Source organism: Python bivittatus, unplaced genomic scaffold (assembly GCF_059951505.1).
Source record: "Python bivittatus isolate LINGU-HERP-01145 unplaced genomic scaffold, Pbiv_v1 ctg000700_np1212, whole genome shotgun sequence".
Classification (NCBI taxonomy): domain Eukaryota; kingdom Metazoa; phylum Chordata; class Lepidosauria; order Squamata; family Pythonidae; genus Python; species Python bivittatus.
Window position 1 is genome coordinate 22,495,731 of NW_028277098.1, and position 13,716 is coordinate 22,509,446.

Below are 13,716 nucleotides of genomic sequence, written 5' to 3' on the forward strand. Positions count from 1 at the left end.
TGGGGTTCTCTGAGCTTGGTTATTTTCTTGCAGACGTCTTGTTACCCGGCTAGATAACATCTTCAGAAGGTCAGTGAACCCCAAGGACTCCACAGATTCACACTTTCTTTCCAAACAGAGTCAAGATACTTTTTGTTGTTTAGTGATCAATTATTCCATTTGTCTGAATGAATTATTTGAATATACTGATTGCAAAGTACAATGCAAAAATAGGTGCTAAAATATAAAAGAATTAGTTGCCTCTTTAGTGAGAAGGAAGCCATTCTTATTTAATTTTGCTTCTATTTGCAAAACTTTAGAATGAAAAAGTAATTGAAAAACTATTCAGCTGATGCATATTCCCAAACCCTTCCATACAGAAAAGCATTGAGGGGTAAAGTCACAGTGAGGCCTTCTGTTATCAAAACATTGCAGTTGAATCAACAGATATGCCCATTAGTATTGTTTCTGCTATATGAGATGTCAATATTTTTCCCCAGCTTCCTCTGTTAAAATTACACTGTCATGAGACAGAGCTAGATGTATTCCTGCTGGTTAGTTTTACACGCTGCAGTTGGTCCCGTTCCAAAAGGAACGTATCTTCCTGTCTGGCGCTATTGATGCTAGAATTTAAATACAAATTTAAATGACAAGCCAATTCTGTAAGAGTAAAAGCCATGAGGAAAATTATTTGACTTCTGAAGCATTATAAAATATTTTGTGCTCTGTAAATTATTAAGATAAATAATGAAATCAGGGTGATCAGTCAAATAGCATGGAGATGTATTTTCCATGTTACAGTGAAATCCACCTCCATGCTTACACCTGGCAGATGCCATCCTCCTGGAAAATTTTGGCCTTTGATCCACAGTGCTAGACATTTAGTGGTGTGTGGTGAGTCTTGTCTTCCAGGGATCTTGCTCTGATCCAATCCAAACCTAATTATGATGCTGATTTAGGTTTCAGGAATCTCAGTGCCACAGACCTAATGGATCTGACTTGCTTCTCCTTATATGAGTTAGAGTCTAAGCCAAACCATTGCTTGAAGTGCGAGTTCTGAAATGCTCAATGGCGTGACATTAAATGTTGCTCTGTCCTTTCTGTTCTACAATTTAAATCTCTAGTAGATATTGAAAAATGACTCTATGACATTCCATGGATTGTGTTCCGTCACTTTAGTATGGAAATTTGAATATGAAATATGAATCAGTAGATGAGTATGACTGAAAAAGAAAATTGCCATTATCAGTAGTCCTGCATGGTTTTCCTTTAGATGAACCTAGCAAATATTTTGTTAGGTTACAAAGAAACACTTTCTATAACCTTGAAAAGAGAGCTCGTCTTTGTACGTAGGAGTGTGATTCTGAAGGTCACATATTTCCTAGACAATGTACTTCACTTAGAATGCTTATGAAGTTCTTTCTCTTTCAGTCACTGCCCAGCCATCCAGTTAGAAGCAGTTAGAGGTTCTAATTCGTAATGGACATGTTAATGTCTGAAGTTGATAGAATGGTAACAGTCATTAGATCTGTTAGAACTCTTCTAGGTGTCCTTGTTTCTTTTTGCCTTTCTTTCCCAGGGTAAGATATTCAGAAAAAAGTATGACAGTATTTCTTGAATACATTACCCTTTTCTTTGTGTGTATGTATTTTCTAATATAGATGCACAGTCTTGTCTGCTTTTGAAATGCTTTTAATTCTATAAATTCTTTGTTTTACTCTCCATGGAATGTTGAATTTTATGTTAGATATACTTAATGTCTTAAGTTATAACTGATACAGGTAGTCCTCGTTTAGTGACTGCCTCATTTAGCAACCATTTACAGTGATTACAGTAATGAAAAAGTAACTTTGCAACCAGTCCTCGCGTTTACAACCTTCACAGGCCTATAAAGCAAAAGAAAGCTGAATTAAGATCATAAACACAGTTGTGGTTTCCCTTAGCGACCACTTTGCTTACAACCAAGTTGCTGATCCCAATTGTGGTTGCTAAATGAGGACTACCTGTATATACAAAGCTGTCTCAGTGTTAAAAAAAAGGTTATAGTTATAGTTCTAGCTTATTTTGATGTATCTTAAACATTTTGGGCTGTACTCTGTTCCTTGTTTTTATCTATCCCTAGTTTTTATTTTTTTAGTATAAACATTTCTTAGTCTGACATTTATCTTTTTAGTTGCATGTTATTATCTTAATTTTTTTTACTTCGCCAGTCAAATAATCAGTTCCAAATACTTTCATTACAAATTGTCTCCAAAATCTGATAAACAGTCACTTGAATAAAGGCTGGCCAAACTAAAAAAGGACATTAGAAGAATATTGATTCCTCCTCTTTGTGTCTTAAATTTGTAGGCAATGCGCAAGTCATTTCAGGAGGTCAAGTGAAATACAATATACGATTTGGAATCCGCTACATGTGGTGGTATCATTTACTGGGACTTATCTGGACAAGTGAATTTATTCTAGCCTGTCAGCAGATGACTGTGGCTGGGACTATAGTTACTTGCTTCTTCAACCGGTATGTACAACAGTTAATTTGATTGCCAAAAGCTTGTTCCTTAGGCTTACTTTCACCGTATTTTTAAGGAATAAGAAAAAAACAATCACACAATCCTATAACTATGTTATAAGTATGTATAAACAAACCCTCTTGAAGTCAGTGGATTCCCTTCTCTCTAAATATATGCAGTATTGTATAATTATTGAGGAATGTGACAAGAACAGTTGAACTTTATTGGCTGATGTTCTACTGTGTGAACTAAGTAGCTTTCTTTCAAATCTTGCTTGTCTCATTAATTCAGTGGCTGCATTCATGCATAACACAATCTAATTTAGTAGTACATCAACAGGATCCAGATTTTTGGACTTTCCCACACTACTTCTCCTCCTCTGGCATGACTTTGGGGAAAAGATGACAAACATTTGCTATTTTCAACTAATAGCAGTTTCCCATTGGATACAAACTAGGGCTGGCTTTAAATTAATGGTTTGTTTGTATCCATAAAGCTCAGATCATGTTTTGTAATCCAAGATTGTTATTAAACTATAGTTAAATAACTGCAGATTGTTTTGAACAAGAGTTAGTAGAAAACGGAAGTAGATGCTTCTAATAAACAAGGTGGAAGGGGAGATCAGACTTATATAAATGACACTAAGCAGTGATTTAGAATTACATTAAAATAAATCAAGCTTGTTCTGTTTCATTTTGAAATAATAATACTTAACTCATCTATAAGATTTGTTGGGATTAAGGTGATGTGGTCTGGTTCACACATAACATTAAGCCAGTACTTCCTTTTTGACCATGGTTTCTTGAATAAGCCATAGTATCCTGGTTTATATAACACATTAAACCAAAACAAATCAATCATATTACAGTTTAATATGTGTGAACCAGGCCACTGAATGCTAAGCACATTTAATGCCTTAAAAGATCTATATAAAAGCTTAAAAATACTAAAAAAATAAATTACTTCTAATAGTCTGTTTAATGTATGAGTTACTTGTTTTTTCAGCATGTATAGTGTATGTGTATACATGCATTAGAGAGTGAATGTGGGAGATAAGACTGTATGTTCTAGAAATTCTGTCAGAAAGGTAGAGAAAAATCACTGCCTCTGGCACCAATTAAACTGCAGTCCAAGTTATGGTTTATTGAGTTTCAGCCAGGAAGAAATTGTATACTATCAGAAGAATTCATCAGATGGCAGTCCCTAAAAGCTTCTTTTTCATTAAATATTGTAAACAATACTGAAATATTCTATACCCTCCAAAGTTTCACAGTTCTCCATTGTTTTCACGATGTAAAACTTTTGAGATTATCCTCAATTAGAACTGGAATTCTAATTTTTATGTTATATTATTTGTTTAATAGCATGGTGTTCTTTAACTTGTATTAATAGATTCGGATTTTCTCCTGTGTTTCTGATCCTCTTGCATAGGTAAACAGATTTGTGTATTTGAAATACCTGCCTGGCCCATGCAGAATGGTTAGTCTGTAGGGAGCTGATTCATTGGGTTATGATTACTAGTTTCTTTTGGAAAATGGTTCTGTCTTTAAATTTTCCTACATGGCTCAATAATACAATATATTATTCTGTATGGCAGCACCTAGCTGACCTTATCTGATCTTGAAAAAGCTAAGCAGGGTTAGGGCTCATTCATACTCAGTGGAACCACCACTCAATCCCAGGACTGTAAACTAGACTGGAAAGTTTAGAAAACACCCAGAAGTGTAAACCCTGGTAAAGTGCTTCTGTATTATTGCTGTAGTCTGTTTCTGTGTGAAACACCCCAGGAGTTGAGCTCATATTATAGAATCACTATTTCATGAGGTTTCAGTTCTATATATAGCAGGGGTGCCCCCACCCCTGTTAGAAATGAAGGATTTTGGTTAAATCTATTTTTTCTTTCGTAATTTTCATAAAACGCCAACATGGTGTAATCATTTCACTTCAGTAGCTTGGTGAGGAGAAAGAAGGAATTCTCATTAATTGTGTCCAGTGATGCGTAATATTTTAATTTTGTTATGCTACAAAATACGTAATTTAGTTTGAATTCAATCAGCAAAGCAATGTAAATTTTATCTCTTGTGTCTGAAAAACAGTTTTGTTACAACACATTCTTTTAGTAACTGCATAAGATAAATAAAACATACTAAGAATTCTGAGTATCTACACAGGACAAATACTGTGTGAGATACATTTCGAACACACAGGGTGACAGCAAAATTTTCATAAACATTTATTTTTAACAATGCATCTATATTACCATCCTTTTGACCAGAATGTATGGGATAAATAATTTTGGACTAATTTAATTCCGACAAGAAATGTTGATTTGACCATTATTTTCCCTAACTAATACCTTTCTGTATTTGCCATTTCTTTGAATATCTTTCAAATATGATTCCATCATGTCAGAACTAAACTTTACTCTCTTAACACTACTGATAATTTTAAAAGTTGCCTGATAGGTGTTTGTATTGAAAACATGCTTCCAGAGGGAAATGTGCAGTCCCCTGGGGTTCATCTCTCTTCCTATTATTTGCTTTGTCAGCATGTAGAAAACGAGATGAATCAATACAGTAGAACAATGTCATAAATATAGAAGAGAAAAACAACAGTGTTATTCACATACTTTGTGGGAGGAACGTGGACAAGAGCTTTGTTTATCGTATTCTGTGTAGAGCCTTCCTTTTTAGCTAGTAAGCAGTTACAGGAAATTGGAGAGACTTTGAAAATCTGCTTCCTTACTACACAGTCCATTAGGCACTCTGCCTTCTACTCATAAGCAGAATTAAACTGGGGAGGGTGGAGAGTTATTTCAGCTGGATTACCTTTTCAGGGTCATCTGTTTGGCCTGAAACAACAATAGCAAAACGCACTTTGCTTTCTTTTATTTTTAATGAAAGACGCATTCCTTGGAGACTATAATAATTTAATGAAAGAAAGAAGGGTTCAGTTAACAGTGTGCTGTATGGTTTGTGCAAATGGACTGTGTATATTCAAATATATAGCTAGAATTTTATCTTAAGAGATAATGTGTTAGATTTTTGGAAATTTAATGGAGTGGCAGAATAGTTCAGTAAACATGCACTGAAATCCCAGCTCAGCCATCATATTCACTGACTATCACTGGGAGAAGACTTTTATCCTGTATCACCATTCTGCTGTCTTTAAAATTTGAATAATATCCTTCCCACTATTATTTTGTAGCAAAAGTGTTGCTTGATTGTTAAGGAGCTCTGAGAGAATAAACACTATAAAATTCTCTCCCCAAAATCAGTAGTAGGAGTACTGGAAGGTATCCTTAAATTTGTAAAGCTGTTGCTATGGGATTAAATACTTCTCAGATTTAAAAAAAAAAAAAAAAAGAGTAAATGTTATTAATTTTTAAAAAAAATCATAACAGCAAAACAATAGAGCCCATGTGAGAGTAATTATGCTATATCAATAAAGAAGAATACAGTTCAGAAAAATGTTGCTAAGACAGCAGCCAGGAGCATTTTCTACTGCTTCCTTCAATCCCTCTTAAATGTCATACAATATTTACATGATTGCACTACTAGAAATACCACGAGAATTGCTCCAGTTTCTAGTCTCAGCATATTATATGACCTTGAATCTATAATTCTACAGAAGATTATGTGTCAGTGGACCAGCTGACGACATTCTTTAAGTCATATTACTTTTGGCAAGTGTTGGGTGCTTTATACTTTCTGCATATTTAGTTTGGTTTTAGATACAAGGAAGAATATCAGGTCTTTTCCCATTTTTCTTTGCCAAGAAACAGGCAAGGAAATTAGTGGCTAGAATCACTTAAAGAATTTTTTAGAGCTTTTCCTAAATACATTTCAGAATGTATTGTTTGCACCCATTAATTATCTACTCTTAAAGTAAAATGTAATCATGCAAGGACAATTTCTTCTCTTAGTTTCTGTAAGAAATTAATGACTGATAAAGGCATAATCCTTGTTGTACCAAAAATTGTACAGTTGGTTTCTGTACTAATTTTAACTCTATGAAATCATATCTTCAGGTGTTACCAGAAGTTTCAAATGTGAGTGCTTATTAGGAGATATTTTAATTTATCTAATTGAAACTGAGATAAAAATCTGTTTCAGACAGAGAATTATAACCCTTTTAAGAATGTTAATAATTTATTTTATACAAAAATCCAGTAGTTACCCCTAAATATTCTCCTAGCCTGAATAACTAAAATAACTAAAATAGATGCATACCACTTTTATGGTATTTCCTATTGAAAATACTGAAGCACAGGTATATAGTATAGGCATTTAGCTGTAGCGTAGCAGCAAGAAACTTTTGTGGGTCCCTGGGATTTGATTTAAGACACTTATGTCCGAATGAATATCCCGGCATTTTAAAGGCAGTTCTTTCTCTCCTGGCACAGTTAGGTTCCCTGCATCTAGTGAAGTCTTGAGTATTGGCTAAATATGGGTGGGGTTACTTTTAAATTCTGTTCCTGCGTCCTACTTGGAGATAAGTGAGGGCAGATTACTTTAGTTGGCATTTTTTCTTTCTCTTGGCCTGGCTGTTCCTCCTTCCACATGGCTTCTTTCTCTTTTCAGCCTTTACCTGGAAGCTATCTGTGAAGGGTAGACCTGTCCCATGGTAGTTTGGTGGAAACAGCAAGTCTTCAACAACCAGTACTGTCTAGCTCCATCTTAGTTTGCTAGCCATTAATCCTCCACCTCTCCTTTCTTCTCTTCAGAGTTCTTCTAGTTTTAAGTCTCCATTTTTCTCCTCCTTCATGCCAGCTCAGCAATAGCCCCCCTTTCCTATGGGAAAATACTCCCTCGAGCAGGTTTTCTCAAACTGTGAGATGTACCTCCCTTGGTGAGGTGCAGACAGAATCCAGGGAAGGTATGAAGAACCTTTGCTTTTTGATTTTTTATGTCTTTATTAAAAATAAAGTTTCATTGTAGTGTTTTCATTGTTCATTTGTGTCCATTTTGGTGTTTAGATTTTTAGGGGAGGTGTGTACCTTAAGATTTACACTAAAGAGAGGTGTGGTGGCAAAAAATTTAGGAACCCCTGCTGTAGAAGCAAGGTATAAGAACTGATGCTATTTCTCCTACACCTGGCTTCTGCTTACTAGCTCAAAAGTATAGCATGTTTGTTGAGTACATATAGGATTGGATACTAGAGAGCATGGGTGACAGCAGACTCTCTGCTAGTAGCTACTACTTGGAGGGGCTATAGTATTATGATACCTGTGTTAGCATGGTTATGCATGGAGTAATCCTGCATAGGTAAACATTTAATACAATTAGATTTGCAAAACTTTATTTCTAGCATCTCTCATCTATTCTATTCTACTAGAAACAGGTACCTTCTCTGAGGGGTTATAACAGGATAATTGAAGGATTATAAATAGTCTGATTAAAAATTAATTCTAATAAATTCTGGTTTTAAATTAACAGATTTAAATTCAGATTCAATCTCTGTCATAACTGGTTTTTTGTGGTTTCCATTTCATTTATCTTTAACTAATAGAAAGCTTGATTTTTTTCATTAATTAAAGTATTAATCAGTCTTGAGCAGCATAGACATTTTTTCAACTTGCAAAATTTGTCAGAGAGGGAAGAGAAAAGCATTTCACTCGATTATAAACGCATTTCAAATTTCATAACAGTTTGTCTTTGTATGAGATGTTTTACAGAATTTTGTGATTATTTACACACATTTGGGCTCCAGTACGTTAGTGCCTCCTTTTTAATAGAAGTAGCAAATCTAGATGCTTGAAGTTTCTCTTAGGACCTTTCCCCATTATTGAACTAAAGTGCTACTCACCAAGGCATATATGCAGTTTGTTCCCATTGATGATCCCTAGCTTGCCTCTTTTGCCTTTATTCTCAATCGCTGTCTGTCACCTAATTTTACTCCAAAGTAATAGATGACAAATGTTAACAGATTTCCATACACCTTGAGGCTTGCTCTGGGTGTGTCAGAAAAAAGGGAGGAATACTGTTTTAATATCAGTATAGCTAAGGACGATTTAAGCCTGTCTTTCAGGCTTGGGATGAGATGAAGGCAGCATCATGGAGACACAGAAGAAAACAACTATTTCCAGGATATGTTCATGTCATGGTTAAGTACAAGTGGAATGCCCCATAGATTCCTTGAGAGAAAAAGTTAACTCAGAGTAATTTCCCCCAATTCCCCTGAGCCTTACTAAGCTTCAGCTGGTGCAAAATGCAGTGGTGCGGGCAGTTATGTGTGCCCCTAGAATGGCACATATTACACCTCTGCTCTGCGAGCTGCACTGGTTGCCAGTCTGCTTCTGGGTCCAATTCAAGGTGATGGTTTTGACCTTTAAAGCCCTTCATGGCATGGGGCCGGGTTATTTGAGGGACTGCCTCTCCCCGATTACTTCTGCCTGTCCCATCAGATCTGGCAAGAGAGACACATTATGGGTCCTGACAGTCAGGGAACTACCTTTGGCGGGCCCAAGGAGGCAGGCCTTCTCTGCTGTGGCACCTGCCTTATGGAGCATTCTCCCCTCTGAAGTGAGGTCATCTCCATCCCTACTTACTTTCCGGAAGTCCCTCAAGACGTGGCTTTGTCATTTGGCCTGGGGATCTTAGGGGACTGGTGAAATCTTGAGGTGGCTCCCTTGCTGATCTAATCTCGTGTGTGTTTTATGCTTTTTAAAAACTTTTTAATTTGACTCCTTTTGACATGTTTATTGTTTTTATATTTTTTGTTGTATGCCACCCAGAGTCTTGTGAGATGGGTGGCCATATAAATCTGATAAAGTCATGACATTGTGCGTTAGTAGCAGTGACAACACATTTTTTTTCATCAGTGGAAACTTATATGAGTGTGTATAAAAGGAAATTCACATATTGAAGTTAAAAGCATGTCCTGGTGTAGCACATGCTTTTTGAGAGCAGCAAAGTCAAACAAACAAAAACTTTATTATGGCCAAAGACCAACAGCAAAGTCCTTACATTATGTAGTGGAGCTTCTGAAGTGGAATTGACTGAATGAATACAAATGATCATGATATAAATTTTAAATTGATCAAATAAAATGATATTTGGACTTAATTCTGTTTCATTCTTGGAGGTCAGTGGAAATTGGAGTACTGTAAACACCTGGAAGGATTTCCAAACAATTGGATGAAGATTCTGATAGTTATACTGTGCTTATATTTCATTTTCTGTAGTTTTACATGCTTGCTTATTTTTCATTGTAGAAATAAGAGTAAACTATCAAGTCATCCAATCCTGTCTTCCATATCAGTTCTTTTTTGTTATCATCTGGGAACAGTTGTGAAAGGGTCTCTTTTAATCACAATCATGAGAGTCCCAAGGATTATTCTATTGTCTGTTTATAACATTCTGAAAAAAAAGGTAGGCTCCTACTTTTGTTTTCTAACACCATAGCATAGCAATTGAGCAAGTAAGTCTAGAAATGTAATATCTAAGCAAGGGATACAAATGCAGTCTTTCTTTATTTGCTTATTTTTATACTGGACTTTATTACTTAGCCTTATTGCAGAGGATCTCAGCAGGCAATATCTTAAAAGGCAATAAATTCCATTGTAACAGACTTACTATGAAAAGGGTTCAGGCCCTGATGATTTATTCCTAATCCCTGACAGCCAGAAAAGAGAGGTTTGACAAGACTATGCACAAACTACAAAGATTGCTTAGGCTAAGGGTTTGACCTATCTTTGAGAGGAAGATGGAAAAGACTTCTGTGAGTAGATCAGAAATGGCGGGTGTTTGGACCATCCTAATGTTTCAACTTTGTTCATCTAAAGTGCCATTGAGAGATGCCCCTTGACTTCTTAAGGTTCCAGTGAGACATAATGAAAGAGATTTTCAGAGCTTCATATATTAAAATGGGAGGCTGAAAGTAAGATGCTAATATACATATTGCTATATTAAATGTATCGTAGGCAGAAGATCCAAATACCTTACAGGGGGAAAGGAACATTAAGAGTATGTGGTTAACTGAGTCTGTTGAATTAAGAAAAAAGTTAATTGAGTCTGTTGAATTAAGAAAAAAAATAATTTTTGATTCCTGTTTTAATTTTAAATTAATTTTAATTTAATAATTTAATTAAAAATTAATTAATTTTAAATTGTCAGATATTTAGCTTTATGAAAACGGTGTATAAATAAATAAATATAGTATGTTTATAACATCATTTAGGTAGAACTTCTTAGCTTTATGAAGGGTAACATATATTTTCTATTTCTGAAAGAAAATTCATGATCTTAATGACATCTGTAACAAACCATGATGTCAGAATGACATTACATGTGAAATAATGTCATCACATAAATGCCAAGATTATGTACTATACTTACATCATGACATCTGGTACAAGTACATAAGTCATGGCATTTGTGTGATGATGTTAGCACACGCATCATTTCTCTTCCCCCCCCCCATCCTCCTGTGGAATCACATGGTTTTAAATGAATGTGGCTTTGTTTTCTGTACAGAGTGTGACAACAGTGATTCTTCAGTAGATTGGAAATCACTGGTTAATCAAAGGGCTATACTGCCTGATATGTCACAGTCTTCTTTTAATCTTCTCTTCAGAATCTTATTTTCAAGTATTGCTCTCAAGAAAATTAGCAAGCTTTTATATAATTGGAAATGTAATATCCTTGTGCATTTCTTTATTTGCCAGATTCCATCTTGTACTATATCATGATGTGCTACAATATAAACACAGGAATAAATCACAGTAAACTACAGTATAAACACAGGAATAAATCATAAACTACATGTTCTCATAGTTTTACCTTCATGAAACTAACAAAGTGTGCACAACCCTTCCTACACAGTTGTTCTAATTACAGTTTATCATCTAGACTAACAAACTCTGATCAACTGAGTATAGTTTTAAGTAAGCCAACTTCAGGCAACTGTTACTGAATGTATAGATCAGGTTAACCAGAAAGTAGCAGGAGAGTGCACAAGCTTGCATCTTGCCTTGGTCATTCCTGCTCATTCATGTTGTACTCAGCTGTAATTTAGGTGTCAAAGAAAGACAACTATGCTTTGATAATATTTTGCAAAACAAAGAATTCAGTTATACTGGATGTATTTGCATGACAAACCAAAACCACTCCTCCCCCTTCACCATATCAGAACTTCCCATAAGTGCATGTGGATGGAAATTTAAGTTGAAAAAAATACTGAAGAAAGGATTACCCTTTCTCTTTCCCTTGGTAATTTTGGCCGTAATCAGGGCACTCTGCAGTTATTTCTTAAGGCTTTAAAAAGTGGGGAGAGCTCTGGACAGAGCTCATGAAGTTTACTGAGGTGCCAGCCAGGAAGAAGTGGGCCAGACAATGAATGGTCTACCTTTTATCAGTTGCTGCTCTACATGGGTATGGTTAGCCTGAACCCCAATGAACATGTTCTATGACCTTGGCCATTATTTCTTTAGGTTTATAACACTTCATAAGTGAGTTGTATATCAAGCTTTAAACTTGTTTGGTGATAGTGTTTTAGATATTGTATTCCTTTATTCTGGTTCAGTAGCAAATGAGAGTTAAATCTTTTGGAGAAGAGCCAAAATTATTCACTATAGTGGTGGAACTTTTTAACAGATAATATTCTTTAACTATCAATATTTTTCAACAATAGCTGTGAACATGTTTACCTATTCATATACATTACTGTTTCATGTTCTGTCACCTAATCTTTGATTGTCCTCAGCGATGTCCCCATAGTCAATCCTGACTGTGTTAATTTGATTGTCTGGAACTGTTCATCTTACTTCCCCAGACAGAAGAAAGAATCAATAAAATAAATGTTGCAGAAGCAGTCCTAGACAGGAAAAGCAGTGGCAGTGAACAGGGCAAAAAGAAGAAATTTTCCCATTGGGAAAAAGGAAATTTTCTATATTATATTTTAAGGCTTACTGTTAATCAAAAAATCAAAACAGAAGACTCTTCAGTATGGCTGCAATGTAGCCCTGTATCTAGTTTGGGTAATTTATTGGTAAAGATGATGCTAACATAATTTTATGTCAGAGAAATTTCATGCTTATCTCTGAAAATGGGAATCCTAAAATAAAGGAAAATTACATTAGAATAATCCTAAATATTGTATTTCTGAGATTGAAAAATACCCTGTGTTCCTAAAATACCATTGCTGCTATCTATCAGTGCAGGAGCTTTAATGTCCAAAGGACCAATAGCCAGGTCTTCTCCAAATACTTCATATTCATGATATGACCCATGAATATGAATCTTGTATTCTGTGCATGGGAAGTGTGAAGTGTTAGAAGAATCTGAAACACTTGCTTTTTAATTCTGATATCTTTGATGACTAATACAACCTGTGTTTTCTCCCCCAGGAGAATACATGTGCAAGGTGTATTTTCAAATGCTGTTTTTGCAGTTTCTGGTGCTTAGAAAGATGTCTTGGATATTTAAACCAGGTATATTTTATAAATTGGATAATATCACATGCATAAAAATGAAAGTCATATGAAAAAGAAATGCTATGCTGATGAAAAATGTTTCCAAGGCAGCTACTGTCCCTGTTTTGTGACAACCAGTGAAGAAAAATTATCTTTATGTAAGAACCCATTACCCTTTTCATTCCAACTGATTTTATAGAAAACAAGTAGTACTATAGATCTTAGATAAAATAAATCCTATTGAGTTCAGTAGGCCTATTCATAGATGCATGGGGTAGAATGGCTGCTATGATTTATAATGACCAACTTAACTAACATGATTAAACTGTAGCACTTCTAAATCTGATTATTTAATAGGGCCAGACATAAGCACCTAGTGAATTATATTCTGCCAAATGAGAATACATTCCACTTCTGTAAGAATCTAAAAGGAAATTCCTTGGTTGGAATGAATGTCATTCATGGTATTTTTTCTATAATACCCTGAGTTATTCTAACCTGAAAATATGTATGTCAGGTATATGTTTCCCCAGAATTATTTTAGATTTCAGTGGAATGCACACTGACATCATCCATAATTACTGCCTTGAGTCCTGATTTTTACAAATGGGCACACTGGCTTGTTGCAAGCCCTCCTCAGTTCTTATTTTGACTTAAGACTGCAGGTTGCCATTCCTTGACATACAGGAAACATTCTTGTGTTGCTTTTTCTAGTGGGTAGGAAATTAAAAGCAATGAAATAGCATTTGAGGATTTGTGATTGTTCAGTGAAACGTTATTTTCTGCCTAATGTAATAAGGAAAGCAGGGGAGATGA

General features: G+C 35.2%; 1 protein-coding gene across 1 annotated transcript in view; it reads left to right on the plus strand.

The window, feature by feature from the left end:
* Positions 1-13,716, plus strand: part of SLC44A3 (solute carrier family 44 member 3) — a 47,368-nt gene that overhangs the window by 23,852 nt on the left and 9,800 nt on the right. Inside the window, exons 10-12 of the mRNA XM_007426729.3 lie at positions 2,329-2,494; positions 9,703-9,859; positions 12,835-12,918. Coding sequence (XP_007426791.1) covers positions 2,329-2,494; positions 9,703-9,859; positions 12,835-12,918 — 407 coding nt within the window. The remainder of the gene's footprint in view (positions 1-2,328; positions 2,495-9,702; positions 9,860-12,834; positions 12,919-13,716) is intronic.